Source organism: Scyliorhinus torazame, chromosome 16 (genome assembly GCF_047496885.1).
Source record: "Scyliorhinus torazame isolate Kashiwa2021f chromosome 16, sScyTor2.1, whole genome shotgun sequence".
Lineage (NCBI taxonomy): Eukaryota > Metazoa > Chordata > Chondrichthyes > Carcharhiniformes > Scyliorhinidae > Scyliorhinus > Scyliorhinus torazame.
The window spans coordinates 153853727-153873365 of record NC_092722.1 but is presented as its reverse complement, the minus strand read 5'-3'; the positions used below and the strand labels follow the sequence as shown (position 1 = coordinate 153873365).

Below are 19639 nucleotides of genomic sequence, written 5' to 3'. Positions count from 1 at the left end.
GGAGGTTTGCAAGACCGCAGGCCAGGGAATTTTCTTTTTTCTCCCACGTGCATAAGGCTTACTCCCGGATAGATTTCTTTGTTCTGGGCAATGCGCTCATCCCGAGAGTGGAGGGGACGGAGTATTCGGCCATAGCCGTTTCGGACCATGCCCCGCACTGGGTGGAACTGGAGCTGGGAGAGGAGAGGGACCAACGCCCGCTGTGGCGGCTGGATGTGGGACTGCTGGCTGATGAGGTGGTGTGTGGGAAGGTGAGGGGGTGTATTGAAAGGTACTTGGAGGCCACCGACAACGGGGAGGTGCGAGTGGGGGTGGTATGGGAGGCGTTGAAGGCGGTGATCAGGGGAGAGCTGATCTTCATCAGGGCTCACAGGGAGAAGACAGAGGGAATGGAAAGGGAGAGGTTAGTGGGGGAGATCTTGCGAGTGGACAGGAGGTACGCAGAGGCAACATCTTTTCTCAAAGGTAGAGGAGCCTAGAACTAGAGGGCAAAGGTTTAAGGTGAGCGGGGAGAGACACAAAAGAGACTAGTGGGAAAATTTCCTCACACAGAGGGTGATGAGCATCTGGAACGAGCTGCCAGAGGCAGCGGTAGAGGCAGGTACAATTTTGTCTTTTAAAAAGCAGTTAGACAGTTATGTGGACAAGGTGGGTAAAGAGGGATATGGGCCAAATGTGGACAAGTGGGACTAGCATAATGATAGAAACTGGGTGGCATGGACAAGCTGGGCCAAAGGGCCTGTTTCCATGCTGCAAATATCTATGACTCTACGTGTGACTTTACCTGGTATTTTTGCCTTCTCACAGGTGCCAGTCTCACAGTATATTTTACGAGCTGCGATGGAATATATGAGGAGTGTGCGTGCGGAGGTGGGCCGGTTAGAAGGCCTGCCTTGGTTCTACAACACAGCAGCCCAGATCCCAACATTATTTAAAGCTATTCCATTTCTATTTCAAAGCAGTGTGGAGGGAGCAGATCCATAGATTTTTTTTTTTCAACTTTCAAAGCAGAGTTTTGTTTTTAACAGCCAGAGCAGTCAGTTGATTTCAATCACAGCACAAAACATGACAGCAGAGTCTGACCGGACCTTTTTGCATTTTCTAATGTATTTGACAATTGAAAACATATTGTACTTACACAACACTTAACCAATGTTGGTCAATGTAAGAGTTAATTTACCTTTGCAGGACAGATCCCTACGATGAATTGTGTATTAAGGTGTAAAAAACATTTTACATTTACCTTTCTGAATGTTCTCAACTCCTCAACAGACTTCCTCCAGTGGTCACAAATCCTTCAAGGAAGCGCGTTTTTTAAGGGCTTACATAGGAGAATAGTTTGTGAGAGGAATGCAATTTTCCTGTGATCCTCACAGTGGGGACCCGCACCTCGGCAGAGGTACATGTGCAATTTGCACTCACGGGCCTTCCCAACCCATCAGGTCATCCCTTGGGCATTAAGAGGAGGAGGCTGTCACATCATACTAGTCCAAACTGCCATCAACTCAGATACAAGGTTTTCGGAGGGGTATAGCATGTGTGCCACCGCGCCAAAGTGCAGGAGGAAGTGTTTGAGTCAGAGAAATCTATGCACAGTCCCTCTTGGAGGAAGGCGGAAAGTGATGCAGAAGCGTGAGGTCACCTTTTGGGACACCGTATTTAGATAATCAGCAGTGGGGACAGAGTTCCCTGAGGCAGTGGGAGCTCTTAGACTGAGAATGGAGGAGCTCCACATTGTCCCATGGGCTTAACTGCATGAGCACTGACTTGTTCAGCAGCAGCAGTGAATGGAAGAGCAATGTCTTGTCCAGGAAAGTGTGCAAGTTTTCATCAGTGAATCAGTCTGCTCCGAGAATTCTTGCTGCCACAGTGCCTCTGCTGCTATTCTTTGGCACGGTGGTCTTAGCCTTACAGGCTGGTGTGATGGGAGGTGAGAAGCAGGTGGATTGGTAAGGTGTTTGTGTAGCAGCAGGCTTGGGTTGATGGAAATCTTGTCCAGGAGCTTTCTTGCTGTAATTTCCCTCCTGATGTGAGGGGGGCGGGGGAGTCGAGCTAATCGGAGGGTACTCGAGATGACACGCATTGTTGTGTTGTGCTCGTTATGGGCAAGACTGGTATGGGATGAGTTGTACCATACTGGTGCAGTCGAGTAGACTATGACAAGAGCTGAGGTCCTTAACATTTGAGAGCATCTGCACCATGTGAAGATATGCAGATGCTGCAGTCTGAAGGAGGTCCCCAATAGGTGCCTGCATGATGAGGTGCCCCATTGTCATTTAGAGCAAGAAGTGAACAACCTGCCTCAACGTCCTCTGGGGCAATATGGGTGGTATTTTGTGGGGCGTGTGAGAGTGAAGGATGCCATCTCGTCAAGAGCTCTAATGGATTCATTGTGGTTACACTTTTCATGTTGTATTTGGTGCATTTGAGAACTTCCTGAATATATTTACTTACATTTTCAGGTAACTCAGTGTGTGTTTATATACTAGAGAGCTCCGAAAGAATGGTAATATTATGAAGGTGGTTCTCACCTGCATTAATGAGGGCAGCTATTACGATCTCAAACCAGACCCAACAGTGGCTAGGGTACTGGGCCGAAACCCCAATTTTTTAGTTTATTTGTAAGACTGAGGAGAGAATGATTGATTCGCTCCAGGAGTGATTGCACGAAGAAATAGGGCTTTGGTATTTTAAAACAAAACTTTATTCTGAATACAATATTAAACTTTTTAACTTCACACCCGAAAAGAACAGATTAAACACCACTACCCCATTAAACAACAAGTAAAGAAACACACAGATCTCAACTTATTGTGGGAGAATTGTGAACTCGGCGTCAGGCAGATTAGAATTCAACTCCTTTCTCCAAAGTTTTCTTCAAAAACTAACTCTCTAAAGCTTTTCAAAATGTCTCTCTGTATCCCTTCGCTCCACCCTGAAATGACCTCATCTCCCTAAGCTGAAAAACAAATTATCGCTGCAGGCTGCAAAGTGCATTAACTCCCCAGGAATTTTCCCAGTCAAACCACAGTCCATTAGCCCAGACTGAAAAAACATTCCTTTATGTCAATTTCACCTTCTGTCTGCTAAAAGCACCCAGGCCCTGCAAAACAGAATTCCTTTTTAAAGAAAACATGACCACTGCAGCCAAACACACTCGAACCCCAAGCTTTTAACTCTTAAATTGCCCAGTACTTAGAATCCAATATTCCTAAAGTCTTCCAGTTGTCACAGTGGCAAACTGAGGCCCATCTCGATGTGCTGTCAACAGGATCAAAGTTGTCAGCTGATTTCTTCTGCTGTATCTCATAAGAATCCTAAGGTTAAACGCTCAAACACTGCGAAGCTCGTTTTATCTTTCATGCCCATCCAAGCTTGACTTTGAGGGAGGCTTTGAGGGGCAGCACGGTAGCATTGTGGATAGCACAATTGCTTCACAGCTCCGGGGTCCCAGGTTCGATTCCTGGCTTGGGTCACTGTCTGTGCGGAGTCTGCACATCCTCCCCGTGTGTGCGTGGGTTTCCTCCGGGCGCTCCGGTTTCCTCCCACAGTCCAAAGATGTGCAGGTTAGGTGGATTGGCCATGCTAAATTGCCCTTAGTGTCCAAAATTGCCCTTAGTGTTGGGTGGGGTTACTGGGTTATGGGGATAGGGTGGAGGTGTTGACCTTGGGTAGGGTGCTCTTTCCAAGAGCCGGTGCAGACTCGATGGGCCGAATGGCCTCCTTCTGCACTGTAAATTCTATGAATCAATGATCCGACTTCATGAGGAGATGCTGGGCAGCAGTTACATTTCAAGCATGAGTGTTGGGTGCAAGATCTGTATTGCAATGTTACACATTGGCCTAGGTGTAGGCATCGCATTTCGAGAGGCCAAATATTGTGCAGGCAATACCAATCGTCTGTTGTGCACGCTACTTCAGGTGTCACAAGTTACATTCTGTGTGGTGAGCGTGAGCAGAGATATATGGAAGACAGGAATGTTGTATTTGGCGCCCAGATCAGAAACTGGACGGAATGGATAGTGCACAAGTGCTTTCAATGAGCTCTTGTTGCACAGTTTGGGCTCTTCATGTATGAGGTGCCTTCTCCCTGTGTCTGCGTGGGTTTCGCCCCCACAACCCAAAAATGTGCAGAGTAGGTGGATTGGCCATTCTAAATTGCCCCCTTAATTGGAAAAAATAATTGGGTAATCTAAATTTATCATAAAAAATAAAAAATAAATGTATGAGGTGCCTTATCTGCATGTATGCTGCAGTATACAGTCCTATCCGAATGTACAGGGCTTCAATTCTGACATTCTCTCACTTTCAGCATTGTGGCCATAGTCTATTAACAATTTTGCAGCATGGGATCCCTCATTTACCATCATTGACGATCATGTAAGGGGGGACCAGATTGTGAGTGACTTATTGCCATGTGTGTTTGCAACATGATGAGGCCCATGGCTACGATGGTGAGGGTTTCAGCCATATGACTGCGATCGAGTCCAAATCATTGATGTTTATTCTCTCCCTTGTGGGGGGTGGGAAGTCTCTTGAGTAAATATTGAATTATTGTCCAAGGTTCTGTAGGTGGCCTTACGTCACCAAGGACTGGATAACAGCAATTCTGATGTCGGAGGTCCTGAAGAGAATCTATTTTGCATACGGACCCATCTGACGATGATCCCCTTCTGAACAGAGGCAGCCCTGGCTACTTGGCCATGCCTCCCAGCTGATCTGCTACTTGGTGACCTCCTCATCCATTTCAGCATCTTCTGAATGGACATGGTCTTCCTCCTCTACTGCCTCATCCTCCTCATGTTCCTCCTCCTCACGTTTCTCCTCAGAGGTTGGAGCCCTGCCCATGGCGTCGTCAGCATTGATTTTTATGATCCTCTGCTGCGCAATGTATGTAACATGAAGCACACCTATTCTATCTTTGACATCCTTGCTGGGGCATATTGTGGAGCTCCACATGAGTGAACATGCACCTGAAGCGCATCTTTAAAATGTCAATTGCCTGCTCTATGGTGCTCCTGGTGGTGACATGGCTGCTGTTGAAGTTTGCACTCATTCTGTTTTAGGGATCCTCACTGGGGTCATTGGGCGGGATTCTCCCAAAGGGAGTCTAAATGCCGACGCCGGAGTGAAAACCGGAGTGTTTTACTCCGGCGTCGGCGCCCGTTCCCAGATCCCTATTCTCCGCCCTCCGTGGGGCTAGCAGGGGCGTCGTGCGATTTATGGGGGCGGGGCCTCAGCGCGGCATCAGAGACCCGGCGCCGCGTAAAAGACGCAGCACCTTGAGTCCCGTGCATGCGCAGTTGGGCCGGTGCCAACTAGCGCATGCATGGTGGCCATCCTCCCCCAGGCCGCCCCGCACAAACATGGCGGATGGATGGAGGAAAGGAGGCCCGCCGACAGAGTGGCCGATCGGTTGATCCCGATCGCGTACCAGGCCACTCCGGAGGCCCCCCCCGGAAACGCAGCCCCCCCCCCCCCCCCCCCCCAAGCCTTCGCGACGAGTACCCACCGGCAGCGACCAGGTGTGGACGGCGCCGGCAGACTAGGCCGCTCAGCCCATCCGGGCCGGAGAATCGGCGCTCGCCGTTTGTGGCGATTCTCCGAGCGGCCCGGCGCGATTCGCACGCCGCTGGTTTCGGGGGGGGGGGGGAGAATCGCGTGCGGGGGTCGGGGCGACGTGGCGCGATTCGCGCGGTGCCCCGGCGATTCTCCCACCCGGCGGGGTGGGGGGGGGGAGAATACCGCCCATTATCTAAGTTCTTAAGGGGTAAGCCCTTGTCTCTGAGAAGTAAACCAAGGATCTGTCTTGGTGGCTGCAATAGCTGAGGATGTTGGGAATTGGAACTGCCAGGGAACCTTTCACACCCACCAAGCAAGAACTTGTGGTCACAAACCACCCGTAATTGAGTGGAAAGACCTCTGATTGACAAAGGTGTCCTCATGTTGAGTTGGGTGCAATCAATAGCACCCTGTTCTTCAGGGAAACCTGCTAATTGGGCAAAGGCCGTGGCTCTCTGCATCTGAGATGACAAATCATTGGGGAATCTAGTGCGATTCCCTTATAAGCAAACAGGGCATTAGTTATAGCCTTAGTGCAGCTGTGAGCTGCGGACTTTGATATGCCAGACTGGCCTCTAGATGATCCCTGGAAAGATCTTGAGATACAGATGTTGACAGCAATAGTTACCTTCACAGCCACAAGCAAGGCATGGGTGTTGGTGGATTGTGGCTCGAGTTACTGCGCCATATGTCAGTCACTACCTCATGGCTTAGCCTCAGTCGCCTTCGACACTGGTTTTCTGTCATATTGAGGTCGAATGTCCCAGGTCTGTTCACCCTTCCCACTGGTTGTCCTGCCTCTCCTCCTCCTCCCAGGTGTGTAGGCAGCAGCTTCTCCTTCCTGACCATCTGCCTTCCCTCTGGCTGTTCACAGTGAATAGATTCTATGACTGCCATGTGCAAGGGCGCCATCCCCATCCACTATGTTCCTCAGCATATAGGGCTATAGGATCGTAGGTATTAGGAGCGAAGTAGGCAATTCAGCCCTTTGAACCTGCTCTGCCATGCAATCAGATCACGGCTGATCTATTCCTGGTCTCAAATCCACCTCCTTACCTGTTTCCATACCCCTTTAACCAATTTGTATCAGAAATATATCTGTCTTCTTCTTGAAACCATTTAATGACACAGATTCCACCCCTCTATGGGGCAGCGAGTTCCAAAAACTCACCACCCTCTGCGAGAAGTGGTTCCTCCTCATCTCAGTTCTAAATCTACCACCTCTCAACCTATATCTGTGCCCTTCTCCAGGACAAAGTTCTTCCTGGCATCTGGGTGCATGAGTCAATAGGGCAAAAATAATTGCCTGTGAGACCAGAAGCCCCATCTCCTATTACCTTGGGTAAAGGGAATAAAGTTGGAAGTGGTTTTGTGTCATGTTTGGGGCAAATTTTAAGGAAAATTCCAGGGGGTACCCTACCTCATCAAAGGAATTATCTGGCTAGCAAATAAATACACCGACTTTAGGGTCTGCTTTGCACACTTTGGGATCCACCTAGGCTACCAAATCTGACTAGGATGGAGGCAGCTGTCTCCATAAAACACACATACTTGAAATATGTTCTGCCCCTGTGAAAATGCGATGTGCCATGTACAATTTGTAAGTCTTGGATCCAGTTCAACACTTTGTGACCTGATTCACACCCCCATTGAGAGATGGAATTTGAGCCCTATTTGTTCGAATCAGTATGGTGTGTGCTTGGAGGGAAGTTGGTATTTGTGATGGGATGTCACTGCTCTTAGCCTTTTTGGTGACATAAGTCATGGAACTGGAAGTGCCGGTGAAGTAAATTCTGGTTGCTGTAGTACCGTAGATTGTGTATATTCTGGAGCCATGTTGAGTATAGTGGAAGGGATGCCGTTGAAATGAGCTGCATCGTCCCAGATGGCGTCAGACTTCTTCAGAGCAGCAGCCGCACCCATCTAAGCGAATGGTGAGTATTCCACCACATTCCTGATTTGAGCCTTGTATTTAGCAAGCTTTGAAGGATCAGGAATTGAGTCACTCATCACACCTCTGTACCTGTAGCCAGATTATTGATATGGTTGTCCAGTCTAATCAACAACAGCCCCTAAGGTATTGATGGTTATGGTGCTTTTGATTGTCAAAAATTGTTACCGTTGTTCACTGCCACTCCTGGTCCAGCCAAAGCCTTGTGCAAGTCTCATTGTAGGATAACATACGTTGCTTAATTTTGTAAGGTGTGTGTGGTGTATTGTGTGTTTGTCGAAGGTGCCTCTCTTTTTCCCCATTTTATTTATATATTTATATGACTACAGACACATTTCTAAGGATCTTGAAGGCAGTAGAATACGGTTAACATGAGTTGTTACTAAATCTTCTGCAGTTGAATTCACACTGTGAAGTCACACGGGATCAGGGGTGAACTGGCAAGGTGGATACAGAACTGGCTAGGCCATAGAAGGCAGAGGGTAGCAATGGAGGGATGCTTTTCTAATTGGAGGGCTGTGACCAGTGGTGTTCCACAGGAATCAGTGCTGGGACCTTTGCTCTTTGTAGTATATATAAATGATTTGGAGGAAAATGTAACTGGTCTGATTAGTAAGTTTGCAGACGACACAAAGGTTGGTGGAATTGCGGATAGCGATGAGGACTGTCTGAGGATACAGCAGGATTTAGATTGTCTGGAGACTTGGGCGGAGAGATGGCAGATGGAGTTTAACCTGGACAAATGTGAGGTAATGCATTTTGGAAGGGCTAATGCAGGTAGGGAATATACAGTGAATGGTAGAACCCTCAAGAGTATTGAAAGTCAAAGAGATCTAGGAGTACAGGTCCACAGATCACTGAAAGGGGCTACACAGGTGGAGAAGGTAGTCAAGAAGGCATACGGCATGCTTGCCTTCATTGGCCGGGGCATTGAGTATAAGAATTGGCAAGTCATGTTGCAGCTGTATAGAACCTTAGTTAGGCCACACTTGGAGTATAGTGTTCAATTCTGGTCGCCACACTACCAGAAGGATGTGGAGGCTTTAGAGAGGGTGCAGAAGAGATTTACCAGAATGTTGCCTGGTATGGAGGGCATAAGCTATGAGGAGCGATTGAATAAACTCGGTTTGTTCTCACTGGAACGAAGGAGGTTGAGGGGCGACCTGATAGAGGTATACAAAATTATGAGGGGCATAGACAGAGTGGATAGTCAGAGGCTTTTCCCCAGGGTAGAGGGGTCAATTACTAGGGGGCATAGGTTTAAGGTGAGAGGGGCAAGGTTTAGAGTAGATGTACGAGGCAAGTTTTTTACGCAGAGGGTAGTGGGTGCCTGGAACTCGCTACCGGAGGAGGTAGTGGAAGCGGGGACGATAGGGACATTTAAGGGGCATCTTGACAAATATATGAATAGGATGGGAATAGAAGGATACGGACCCAGGAAGTGTAGAAGATTGTAGTTTAGTCGGGCAGTATGGTCGGCACGGGCTTGGAGGGCCGAAGGGCCTGTTCCTGTGCTGTACATTTCTTTGTTCTTTGTTCTTTGACTATTAATTCTTAATATTTGAAGACTGCTAGCAAATTAAATGACAATGCTGTTAATACAGCATTTAATGAGCTCCCTTTATTTCAATTCTAGGTCTTCTGCCAGAGTTTAACCAGGTTGACCAATCGAATCCCAACTGTGTTGTGCTTGGAGATGCTGCAGGCAACTTTTCTTACAAGAACCTGAATGAGGCCTTTCGAGTTCTGATAGGCCTGGAAAAACCCGTCCTGCTGTCTCTTGGCAGAGGGTAAGAGGTATTTTACTGTTGGGTACGAATGTCTTAAAATCTGCAAACAGCTCTGCGATGTGGATACTTTGCTTTGAAATTGTGTAAATGGAGGAAAAATCAATGGGTCTCCCCTCATGAGATTATGCTGAGAAATGAATTATCAAAGGTTATTCTGGCAAAACTCTTTAGTTTGGTTTTGGCTATGTCAGTATGTAATGAACAGGAGTTGTCACATCTCACAATAATAATTCAGCCGTGTATTTTATTTACTTTTTTTGTGTTTGTTCCTTTTGGAATAAGCTTACTGTGAACCGCGGTTTTGCTTCTTGGGCTGTCAATGCAGTCAGCACTCCATTAACATGCGCCTGGCCAGTTTTGAAATGGGGGATATTGCATTAAATCTAATCAAGCTTGCATGATGCTTGTATTGGGAGTTAAGGCCAAGAGTTGTTTTCATGACCAGCAGGTGATTTGGGATATCTGGAGGGAGTGTGAGGGGGCAGCATGGCGGTCAGACATAAGGGTGGAAGGGTGCAAATGATTGGAAAGGGGAAAGTGGATAGCCCTGTATGGGAGGATGAGAAATAGCCAGCTAGGAAGTCAGCAAAGATTAGGGGGGGTGGGGTTGTTAAACGTTTTGAATGGAGAGAATCATAGGCTTTAAAATATGCAGAACTTAAGTTGGCATTAATATTTGAGCTCTACGTACTTGGGATGAAATCATGAATTCAGTATTTGAACTAATGAAGTGAATTTGGTCAGATTTACTGGGGTGGGCGCTCCCCTCTGGTTGCATTAACAATGCCTTGAGTTATGGCATGCAGTGAATGAACATGTTCTGACTGAACAGGATTTGCTTCAGGCTGCCTATGGAGCTGTGTGGGGGGAGGGAGAGGAACACAGCTCAGCATGGCAGACAGACAGACTAAGATTCTTACTGCCTGAGAAGATTGTACTTTATCTGTTGGACAAAAAGATTAACAAAATTAACTATCTTTAAGGTGTGAGCAACAAGTTAACATTTGAAGAACAAAAATCCACTGTTGTCATGTCTGACAGCTGAGTTGTAGAACCCAAGCGAATGCAGAGTCGCCTAGTGGCCAGAAAAGGAACTGCAGGGGGGGGGGGCTCAAATCTGGTAATGCAATGTACAATGTACTTACAATGCCCTGAGTCCTCCTTTCCCTTTATTTACATGATCCATCACTGGCTCATCTCTTCTTGGACATTTCTTTCTTTTTGAAATTCTCTTTCCTTTTTCCTGACATCTATTATAAATGCACCAATGTTCTAGTTCTATTCCTTCCCATCCTGTTTACTGTAACAATTTAATTCCCCCTCTCCTAGAGAGGAAGAGGACACAATGGAGATGGCTTTATCAAATGCAAGTCTTCAGGGATGACTTTCCTAACTGTCCTTCACCGAGCCGCAATGTATCTATAAGGTGCGTCGCTAAAGGAGCTGTCACTGAGCTAAGTTACCTGCGATAGCCACAACTGGAGCCTCAAGCAAGAGCTTGGACAGCACTGCTTGTGGCTGTTGAGGTCTGTGCGGCCCTTGTCTTTTTCATAATGGGCTCCTCCCAGGCTGTTTATCACTGCATTGGAGAAATCATTGAGGCTGATTGTGCCAGCAGGAAAAGCTGGATCACATTCCCAATGGATGCAGCGAAGCAGGATAAGAGTATTCAGCTTCTGTCAGAATGCTGATGACCTTCAATGCCTTGCAGGCTCATCACCGCTATCCAGGCAATTTTCACAATAGAAACTGAATCAATGGTCAAGTTTGTTTGCTTCACAGGCATCAGTGGCCTGTGATAGGTCTCCTGGAAGCAATCCTGACTCATGGTGGCACAGTGGTTAGCACTGCTGCCTCACAGCACCAGTGACCTCGGTTCAATTCCGGCCTCGGGTGAGTGTCTGTGTGGAGTTTGTATGTTCTCCCCGAGTCTGCTTGGGTTTTCACTGGGTGCTTCAGTTTCCTCCCACAGGAATTTAGTCACCTCTGTTTAAACCCCTCCATTCTCTTACCGAACAAAAACATACTGAAAATTTCAGTAGATACAGTATCTAAATCCAGATTTCCAAAGTCCTTTGGGTGAAGTGTATTTCCTGATTTCACTATTTTAAGAAGAGAGGGAGAGAGCGAAAACAGGGAACTAAAGACCTGTCGGCCTTACATCTGTGCTGGGACAATCTATTAAAAAGGATGTGTTAAATAGACATTTGGACAATCATGATCTGACTGGGCACAATCAATATGGCTTTATGAATGGGAAATCATGTTTGACAAACATGTTGGAGTTTTTTTGACGTTGTTACGAACAAATTTGGTAAAGCAGAGTCGATGGACCTAGTCTCTTTGAACTTTCAGATGGCTTTTGGTAAAGTCCCCCACAGGAGGTTTGCTAAAAAAAATAAAAGCACATGGGATAGCAATACTGTCATGGATTGAGGATTGACTAACAGGCATAAAACAGAGAGTAGGGTCGTTCATAAATGGGTCATTCTCGCATTGGCAGGCTATGGCTTGTGGGGTACCAGAGGGAACTAGTACTTGGGACCCAGATGTTCACAATATATATCGATGATTTGGATGTGGGGACCAAATGTAATGGGCGCGATTCTCCGATCTGGAGACTAAGTGCCGACGAAGTGAAAACCGGAGTGTTTTACTCCGGCGTCGGAGGCTATTCCCAGCCCCTGATTCACACTACCCCGGGGGGCTAGGAGCGGTGCCACGTCATTTACGCGCGCCAGGCCTTGACGTCAACTGCACATGCGTGGGATAACCAGCGCCAACCCGCGCATGCGCGGTTGACGTCCTCCCCGCGGCCACCCCGCAAGATGATGGCAGATCGATCTTGCGGGGCAGCGGAGGAAAGGAGGTCCTCCTTGAGAGAGGTTGGCGTGCCGATCGGTGGGCACCGATCGCAGGCCAGACCCCTTTTGAGCACCCCCCCAGTGCAGGAACCCCCCTCGCCCCCCCACAGGCCGCCCCCCCGCCCCCCCCCCCCCCCCAGCGTCCCCGCAGTGTTCACGCCGGCAGCGACCAGGTGTGGATGGCGCTGGCGTGAAGCCGTCGTTTTGGGCAGGCTGCTCGGCCTATCCGGGCCAGAGAAAATCGGGAGAGTGTAGAATCGCCATTTTGGGGGTCCCGGGCGATTCTCTGGCCTGCGCCGTGCAGACCTCGATGGGGCCGTTCTCGCCGCTGGGGTGAATCGCGGGAGGACGTCGGACCGGCGTCGCAGGTAAAAATGGCGCCCCAGGCAATTCTCTGAAACGGCGCGGGAGCAGAGAATCGCGCCCAAAATTTCCAAGTTTGTGACTGATACAAAGCTAGGCGAAAATGTGTTGTGAGGAAGGTGTAAAGCGGTTCAGGAGGATTTGGACAGATTTAGTGAGTGGGCAAGAGCATTGAAGATGGAGTATAATGTGGAAAAATGTGAGGTAATCCACTTTGGTAGAAGGATCAGACGTGCACAGTATTTCCTAAATAGTAAAAAATTTGAAAGTGTAGATGTATAAAGGAACCTGGATGCACTTGTCCGGAAGTCACCTGAAGGCGCAGCAAGCTATTATGTTAGACTTTATCGCAAGAGGATTAATGTACAGGACTAGTGAGGCCTTGCTTCAATGGTTTAGGAGCTTGTTTAAACTGCACCTGCAGTACTGTGTGCAGTTTTTGTCCCTTTACCTCAGAAAGAACATTATTGACATAGTACAACAAAGGCTCACCAGACTTGTTCGAGGGATCTTTGGAGTTCTGTACCCCAGCGGGCTGCGGAAGCTCAGTCATTGTGTATGCTCAAAACAGAGTTTGATAGATTTTTGATGAACAGTAACTTAAAGGGTTATGGGATAGTGGGTGTAAAAGGCATTAAATGTCCGATCAGTCATGATCATATTGAATGGCGGAGCAGGCTCGATAGGCCGAATGGCCTACTCCTGTTCCTATTGCTAAATGACAGCTCTAATTTTATGATTATTCCCCTTGTTCTGGATTCCCTCATGAGAGAAAATAGTTTCTCTGTATCCACTTTAATGAATCCTTAATTTTTAAAAAAATTGATTAGATCTCCTTTCAAGCTTCTAAAATCAAGTGAATACCAGCCAAATTTATGCAACCTGGCTTCATACTTTAACCCTTTAAGCCCTGGTATTTGTTGTTATTGTGCTGCATTCTGCACAGCTTTGAGATGCTTCGGGCTAGTCCCTAACACTACATGGGCAGTAAGAAGCGGACAAAGAGGAAGAGAGACATTAACCATTAGAGTGCCCCCAGCTGTCAGAGCTCTTGAACACAACCAAGAACACAACAAGAAAGTCCTCAGATTCACAACACAGCAACCAGAACATCACAATATCTACTTGATAAGCGGGATTTTCTGGTCGATTTTGGCCTCAAGACCAAAAATTTCCGCCCATTAAGTGGGCCATCAAATTGTCCGTCCCACATTGTGATGATTCCCAAGCCAGACGGAGGTGCTCCATGTTTTTATATGGGAATATGAAGTCAGTCCACAGCTATTTACATGAATTGTTCCTGAAATTACAGGTCTTTGAAATATTAAATCTTTAGTTGAAGTTGTTCATCAGTGCCAGGCTAGTGGTCTTGAAGAATCAAACTAAAATTTAACTTTCCATGAGAAAACACATCCGAGTGTTCTGATAATCCGTTGGGGAGTTCTGTTGTCCACTGTTCAGGTAAAATTAATCATCAATCTTCTGCACTTGTGAGAACAGTGTTTTTGTCCCTGATGTTCCATAAAAAAAGACCTGTATTTATAGGGCACGTCGTATATAAATGCAATGGACATCTCAAAAGCATTTCATAGCCAAGGCAGTATTTTTGAAGTCACTGTTCTAATTTAGAAAATGTAGCATAGCAAATTCCCACCGAGAACGATGTGATAGTGGTTAGATAATGTGTTCTTTTGTGATGTCGATTGAAGGATGAATATTAACCAGGACATTGGGGATAACTCAGCTCCTCTTCTTTGAAATAATGCCATTGGATCTTCGACATCCACCTGAAAAAGTAGACGGGGGCTATGGTTTAACCTCTCATCTGAACGATGGTGGACGGGATTCTCTCAGCCCGGGGCCGGGTCGGAGAATTGCTGGGCCAGGTGCGAATTGCGCGACGCCGCCCCGACGCCGGTCCACCGATTCTCGGGTGAGCGGCCCTCCCTCCAGCGATTACCCCGCCCGGGTGGGCCAAGTGGCCGCAAAAACCATCCGAGTCCCGCTGGCGCCGTCCACATGTGGTCTTACCCGGCGGGACCTCGCCGTGCATCCTTTCGGGAGTGACCTGGTGGAGGGGGAGGGGAGGTCCGGACTCAGGGGGGGTCTCCGCTGTGGTCTGGCCTGTGATCGGGGCCTACCGATCGGCGGGCCGGCCTCTCGGGCTGGGGGCCTCTTTCACTCTGTGCCGGCCCCTATGCCATGTTGCGTCAGGGCCGGCACGGAGAAGGAAACCACCGCGCATGCGCGCAATCGTGCCGGTCACAGTGCGCATGCGCGCATTCGCGCCGGTGGCAGCGCACATGCGCAGACCCGCGGCGCCCATTTGACGCCGGTATCAGCAGCTGGAGTGGCGTGGGCCGCTCCAGTGCCATGTTGGCCCCCTGTAGGGCTCAGAATCGCTGCTCCTGATGGCCTGTTGAGGCCGTCATAAAACGCGACGGCGTTTACGACGGCGTCAACACTTAGCGTCAGGATCAGAGAATCCCGCCCGGTACCTCTGATAGTGTAGCACTCCCTCAGCACTGCACTGGAGTGTCAGTCTTGATTTTTGTGCTCAAGTTCTGGAATGGGATTTGAAACCACAACTTTTACAAGTTTCCTTGTCTGTGTCATCTCCTCCCGCATGATGGTAGTGAAAAGAAACTCTGCGGACTCGGGATAGATTGTGCACCGATCTTCATAACCTCTGCTTAAAAAAAATGAAGTAAATAAGTTCAGCCATTCATTCATTTATGGATTGTTTGGTTTCCCACCATTTGTGTGCTAAAGTGTGCGGTGTGAAACCTCTGGTGCTAAATAACTCTGTTACGAGGTGATTGTGAGTGCCTTGGTGAAATTTTAAATGTGCATGTTCCAACGGTGGTGGTAAATTTCAGATCAGGTAAGCTGCGTAATGAACATGTAGAAACTGCTCAGGATTGTAAAATTTGGGAGAAGGCGCTTAGTTTTGACAAGGGGGCAGTGGCACTATTGTTCAAACATTGCTCCTCAGAATAGCAAGGCAACGTCAGAGAGGCTGGTCAATAAAGGAGGGGAGGGGAAGAAAGGCAATAACTAGCCAGTCAGCTTCAAGTTGTCAAGCCAAGTTTAATCAAGGAACAGAATTGGAGAGAAATAACAAGGAGGCTTAGGACAGTTGCTCACAAAAATATTTCATTGTTGGAAGTTTTTGCTCAAAATCTACAATTCAAAATTCCTTTAGCACCAGCACAGAAGCAGCACCACCCGCTTTACAATCAGTCAGTAGAGATGTAATGTTTGTTCACACATGGATACGGTATTATCTAAATTGATAAAAATACAATATAACTCCAAAATGAAGTCAAAATTGGCAAGGCCGATCTACACTTTAGTCAGTAAGTGAGAAGTTAAAAGTTATGCCAGCGTGACAGAATTACTCGAGGAGGCTCCTCTGAATGTATTGATTTACATTCAGCATCTATTTTAGATGGGATATGGAACTGGCAGTGTAATTTCTCCGGTCACGCCAGTGTCAGAAAATTAAGCTGCTTACCTTAGCCTATGGAAGGTTAATGGTCACTCAAGCAGAGGTCAAGTGGTCATTTGAGAGAGAGGCTGCGATGTATAATTGAAAATAGCAGAAAGATGAGCCATAAAACCATGTCCGACCATGTTGCGCATTTCTCATCTGCTGTCGGAGATCTTAATGCAGTCCATCTGGCATGGAGCAGAAATAGTTCTGAAAAAATGATTTGCTCAATAATTCTGTCGCTCAGCTGACAGTACCTGCTTGAGTGAAGGTGAATTGCATTTAAGTGAGATAACAGTATGAATTATTTTTGTTTTAGAAGTTTATTTAGCTTTGCAATAGATTGAAAGACATTTAATATTTCATCCCCTGACCATTAACCTCCAGATTTTCCTTATGTTTTAGTCTCTACTGCAGGGTATTTTGAAAGACTTCACAGAACAATGTGCTCTTCGTGTTGATGATGAAATATTTGATTACTTTGTTTTACTTAATGTGCATGTTCTAACATATAGGAGGATCCGTTTAGCCCATTATATCTCAGCTAGGGCTAGCACCATATTGTAGTTAAAACAACAGAATCATAGAATGGTTGCAGAACAGACAGAGGCCATTCAGCACATGGTGTCCATACTTACTTTCTGCAAAAGCAGCTCAGTTAATCCTACCCTTTCCCTATAGCTATGCAATTTATTTTCTCGTCAGATGCTCTGCTAATTCCCTTGTCAAAGTCACGATTAAATGTGCCTCCAGTACACTCTCAAAGGTAGTACATTCCAAACCCTAACCACTTGCTGCATTAAAAAAAATGTTTCCCCTCATGTCATTGATGGCTGTTTTGCCATTCACCCTAAATTGTGGCCTTTGGTTTGTGATTTCTTGGTCACAGGGAGTATTTTTGCTTTATCTACTCTGTCTAGATTCTTCATAGTTTTGAACAGTTTCATCAAACCTCCACTCGACGTTCTCTTCTCTAAGGAGAATAACCCCAACTTCTCCACATAAGTGAAGTCCCTCATCCCTAGAACCATTTTTGTGAATCTTTTTTGCACGCTTTCCATTGTTTTCAAGCCCTTCCTAAAGAGTAATGCCCAGAATTGGACAGAGTACTCCACTTGAGGCCGAGCCAGTGTTTTATAAATGTTCAGCATAACTTGCTTGCTTTTGAACTCTGTGCTTCTATATCTAAAACCCATTCTCCCATTTGCCTTTTTAATACTTACTTTCTCGATCTACCTTGCCACCTTCAATGGTCTGTGCTCATGTACCTCCTAGTTTCTCAGTTCCTGGACACTCTTTAGAATTGTGCCCTTTATTTCATATTACCTCCCCTCATTGCTCCTACCAAAATGTACTACTTCACACTTCTCTGCATCATTTTCCACTGTCAGAAATCTCTTCTTTGGTGAGATTTGTAATATTGAAGTGTGTTAGTCCCTCACCATGTAATTATATCCCTCATCATTGTGGCCAAGTGCACAGTTTCTACACTAATGACAAAACCACATAAGAGACCCTCTTTAACATGCCAAATGCTATAGCTGAGCTCTCAGTATGCTTCCAAAAGCTGAAATGCAAAATGGCTTCCTATATATCATTGATGATACTTATCTCTACATTTCTTCATGTTTTCAAACTCTAGGCGATATTATAAGGAAACGGATGGGATGAAACTTGATGTTGGAGTTTACATGAAGGCATTAGAGGTATTAGAATGTTTATACTAAATCTTCATTTTCTATTCTGGAAATATTATGGCTTTGACTAATATATTATACCTCAAAAATATTACATTTTGTGCTTGCTGATCGAGTGTTTTTAATTAAACTGTTTCCAGGTCACCATTTGGAAGCAGACATTCATAACACTGGAAAATCTACAGCTCCAAAATTGGTACATATACAAACAGAGGCCCAGATTTTCCACATGACAGAGAACCTTTCCCTCATGGTGAAAATGGCGAAAGTGGCCAAAAATCATAAATCCTGCTCCCGAACACGGCACTTCGCATTTTCGTGTGGGTGCGAATCGTTTTGCACGTATGCATTTCACGGAGGCAGTTGACCATTTAAATTAGCAGCTGGCTGCACTCAAATGGGATTTTGGTAGCCCACGAGCATGAAACCTGAAGGGTTCACATTATACTTGATAAGAGCAAGTCTGGATTTAGTAGATTTGTTTGGATAGTCAGTGTACCACTCTAGATATTGTCTCAGGACACTTTTGAGAGAGGTTAGATACCCTACTTGGGGTAGGTCAAATGCCCTTCAGAATTATTAAACGTAGACATAAATGTGCATAAAAAGTACATAAGCCCATTGCTGTCAAGCTCATTGGAACTGTCAACGGCAGACCTGTCAGAAGTCCTGCCCTTTAAATCTTTAAAAAAATGATTGCTTGCATTTCACTCTGCGTGTTCACATAAACCTGGTTTGGTGCTGCATGACTGATCTCAAAATCATCCATTATCACAGTGGGGTGGATTTCATTTCACAATTTGCTTGGGAGCTACAAGTGTGTATAGACTCTTTGATGTGGAACTATAAATTACAATGCCTATTGTAATAAGGGATTGTGCACTTGCATGAAATATTTATTGTTGTAACCCTATATTTAGTGGAAGGAATGTAAATGTAGTAAATGAGTTTTTATGAATGAGTGTTGTTTGTTCAATATAGTGAAGTCTGCAATAGACACATAGAATGTTTTTTTTAAATCTCATCTCCATATGGATCCTGAAGTCTGCCCATGGTGAATACTAGTTGACATGGTGGGTGTAAGGGTAAAGGGTGATGGGTGTAGGGACATGGTTTCGCAACAGGTAACACTAAGTTGACTCAGCGGCTACAAGGGACATGGGGATGGGTGGAGAAGCATAGATTGGCATTGAGGGTATGTGAGGTGGATGGAGGGGCATAGGTTAGTAGGGAAGTATGAGCGATCATGGGGGTTGTTTAACGGCGGGGTACCTTGGCATGAGGAGCCATAGGGGAGGGTGGGGGCATTGAGGTTGATGGACATGAGGCATGTGTAGAGGGTGAGGGCTGGTGGGATGTTTAAACTTTTATACTTCATTTCAAACATTGGACAGAGTGCCGGATCCCCAAGGCAGGCCTTCCAACCAGCCTGCCACGCTCCCCGACAGCCTTCTTCATTCTTCCCAGGTCTCCCACCCTGACTTCTAATTGAGCCCCCACCCGCTAAAAATCCAATATCAAGCATCCATTTTTAATGGGTGGCTACGCGAAGCTTGGAATTCGACCCAGGAACTAAAATCTGGGTCAAAGTATAGAGAATGTAAACAGCCAGAAAAGTTAAAGTGAAACTGTTCCTAATGCACATGTTGATTATGTGATTAATTTGTTCATATACTTTGTGAAATGCACATTTTCTACTTGGTACGTTTCTTCCAAATTGTCTCTTACCACTCTCCTGTGTGTTGAACCTTTGGAGTGGTTACCACTGCTGCCTCACAGCACCAGGGACCCAGGTTCAATTCTGGCCTTGGGTGACTGTCTGTGTGAAGTTTGCATGTTCTCCCTCTGTCTGCATGGGTTTGCTCCGGTTTCCTCCCACAGTCCAAAGATATGAAGGTTAGGTGGATTGGTCATGCTAA

At 46.4% G+C, this 19639-nt stretch overlaps 1 protein-coding gene across 2 annotated transcripts in view; it reads left to right on the top strand.

Moving 5' to 3' along the window:
* lhpp (phospholysine phosphohistidine inorganic pyrophosphate phosphatase) overlaps positions 1–19639 on the top strand; it is a 228782-nt gene that overhangs the window by 63431 nt on the left and 145712 nt on the right. For both annotated transcript variants that reach the window (XM_072479263.1, XM_072479264.1), the window contains 2 exons: positions 9150–9303; positions 17666–17729. In XM_072479263.1, the coding sequence (XP_072335364.1) occupies positions 9150–9303; positions 17666–17729 (218 nt within the window). The remainder of the gene's footprint in view (positions 1–9149; positions 9304–17665; positions 17730–19639) is intronic.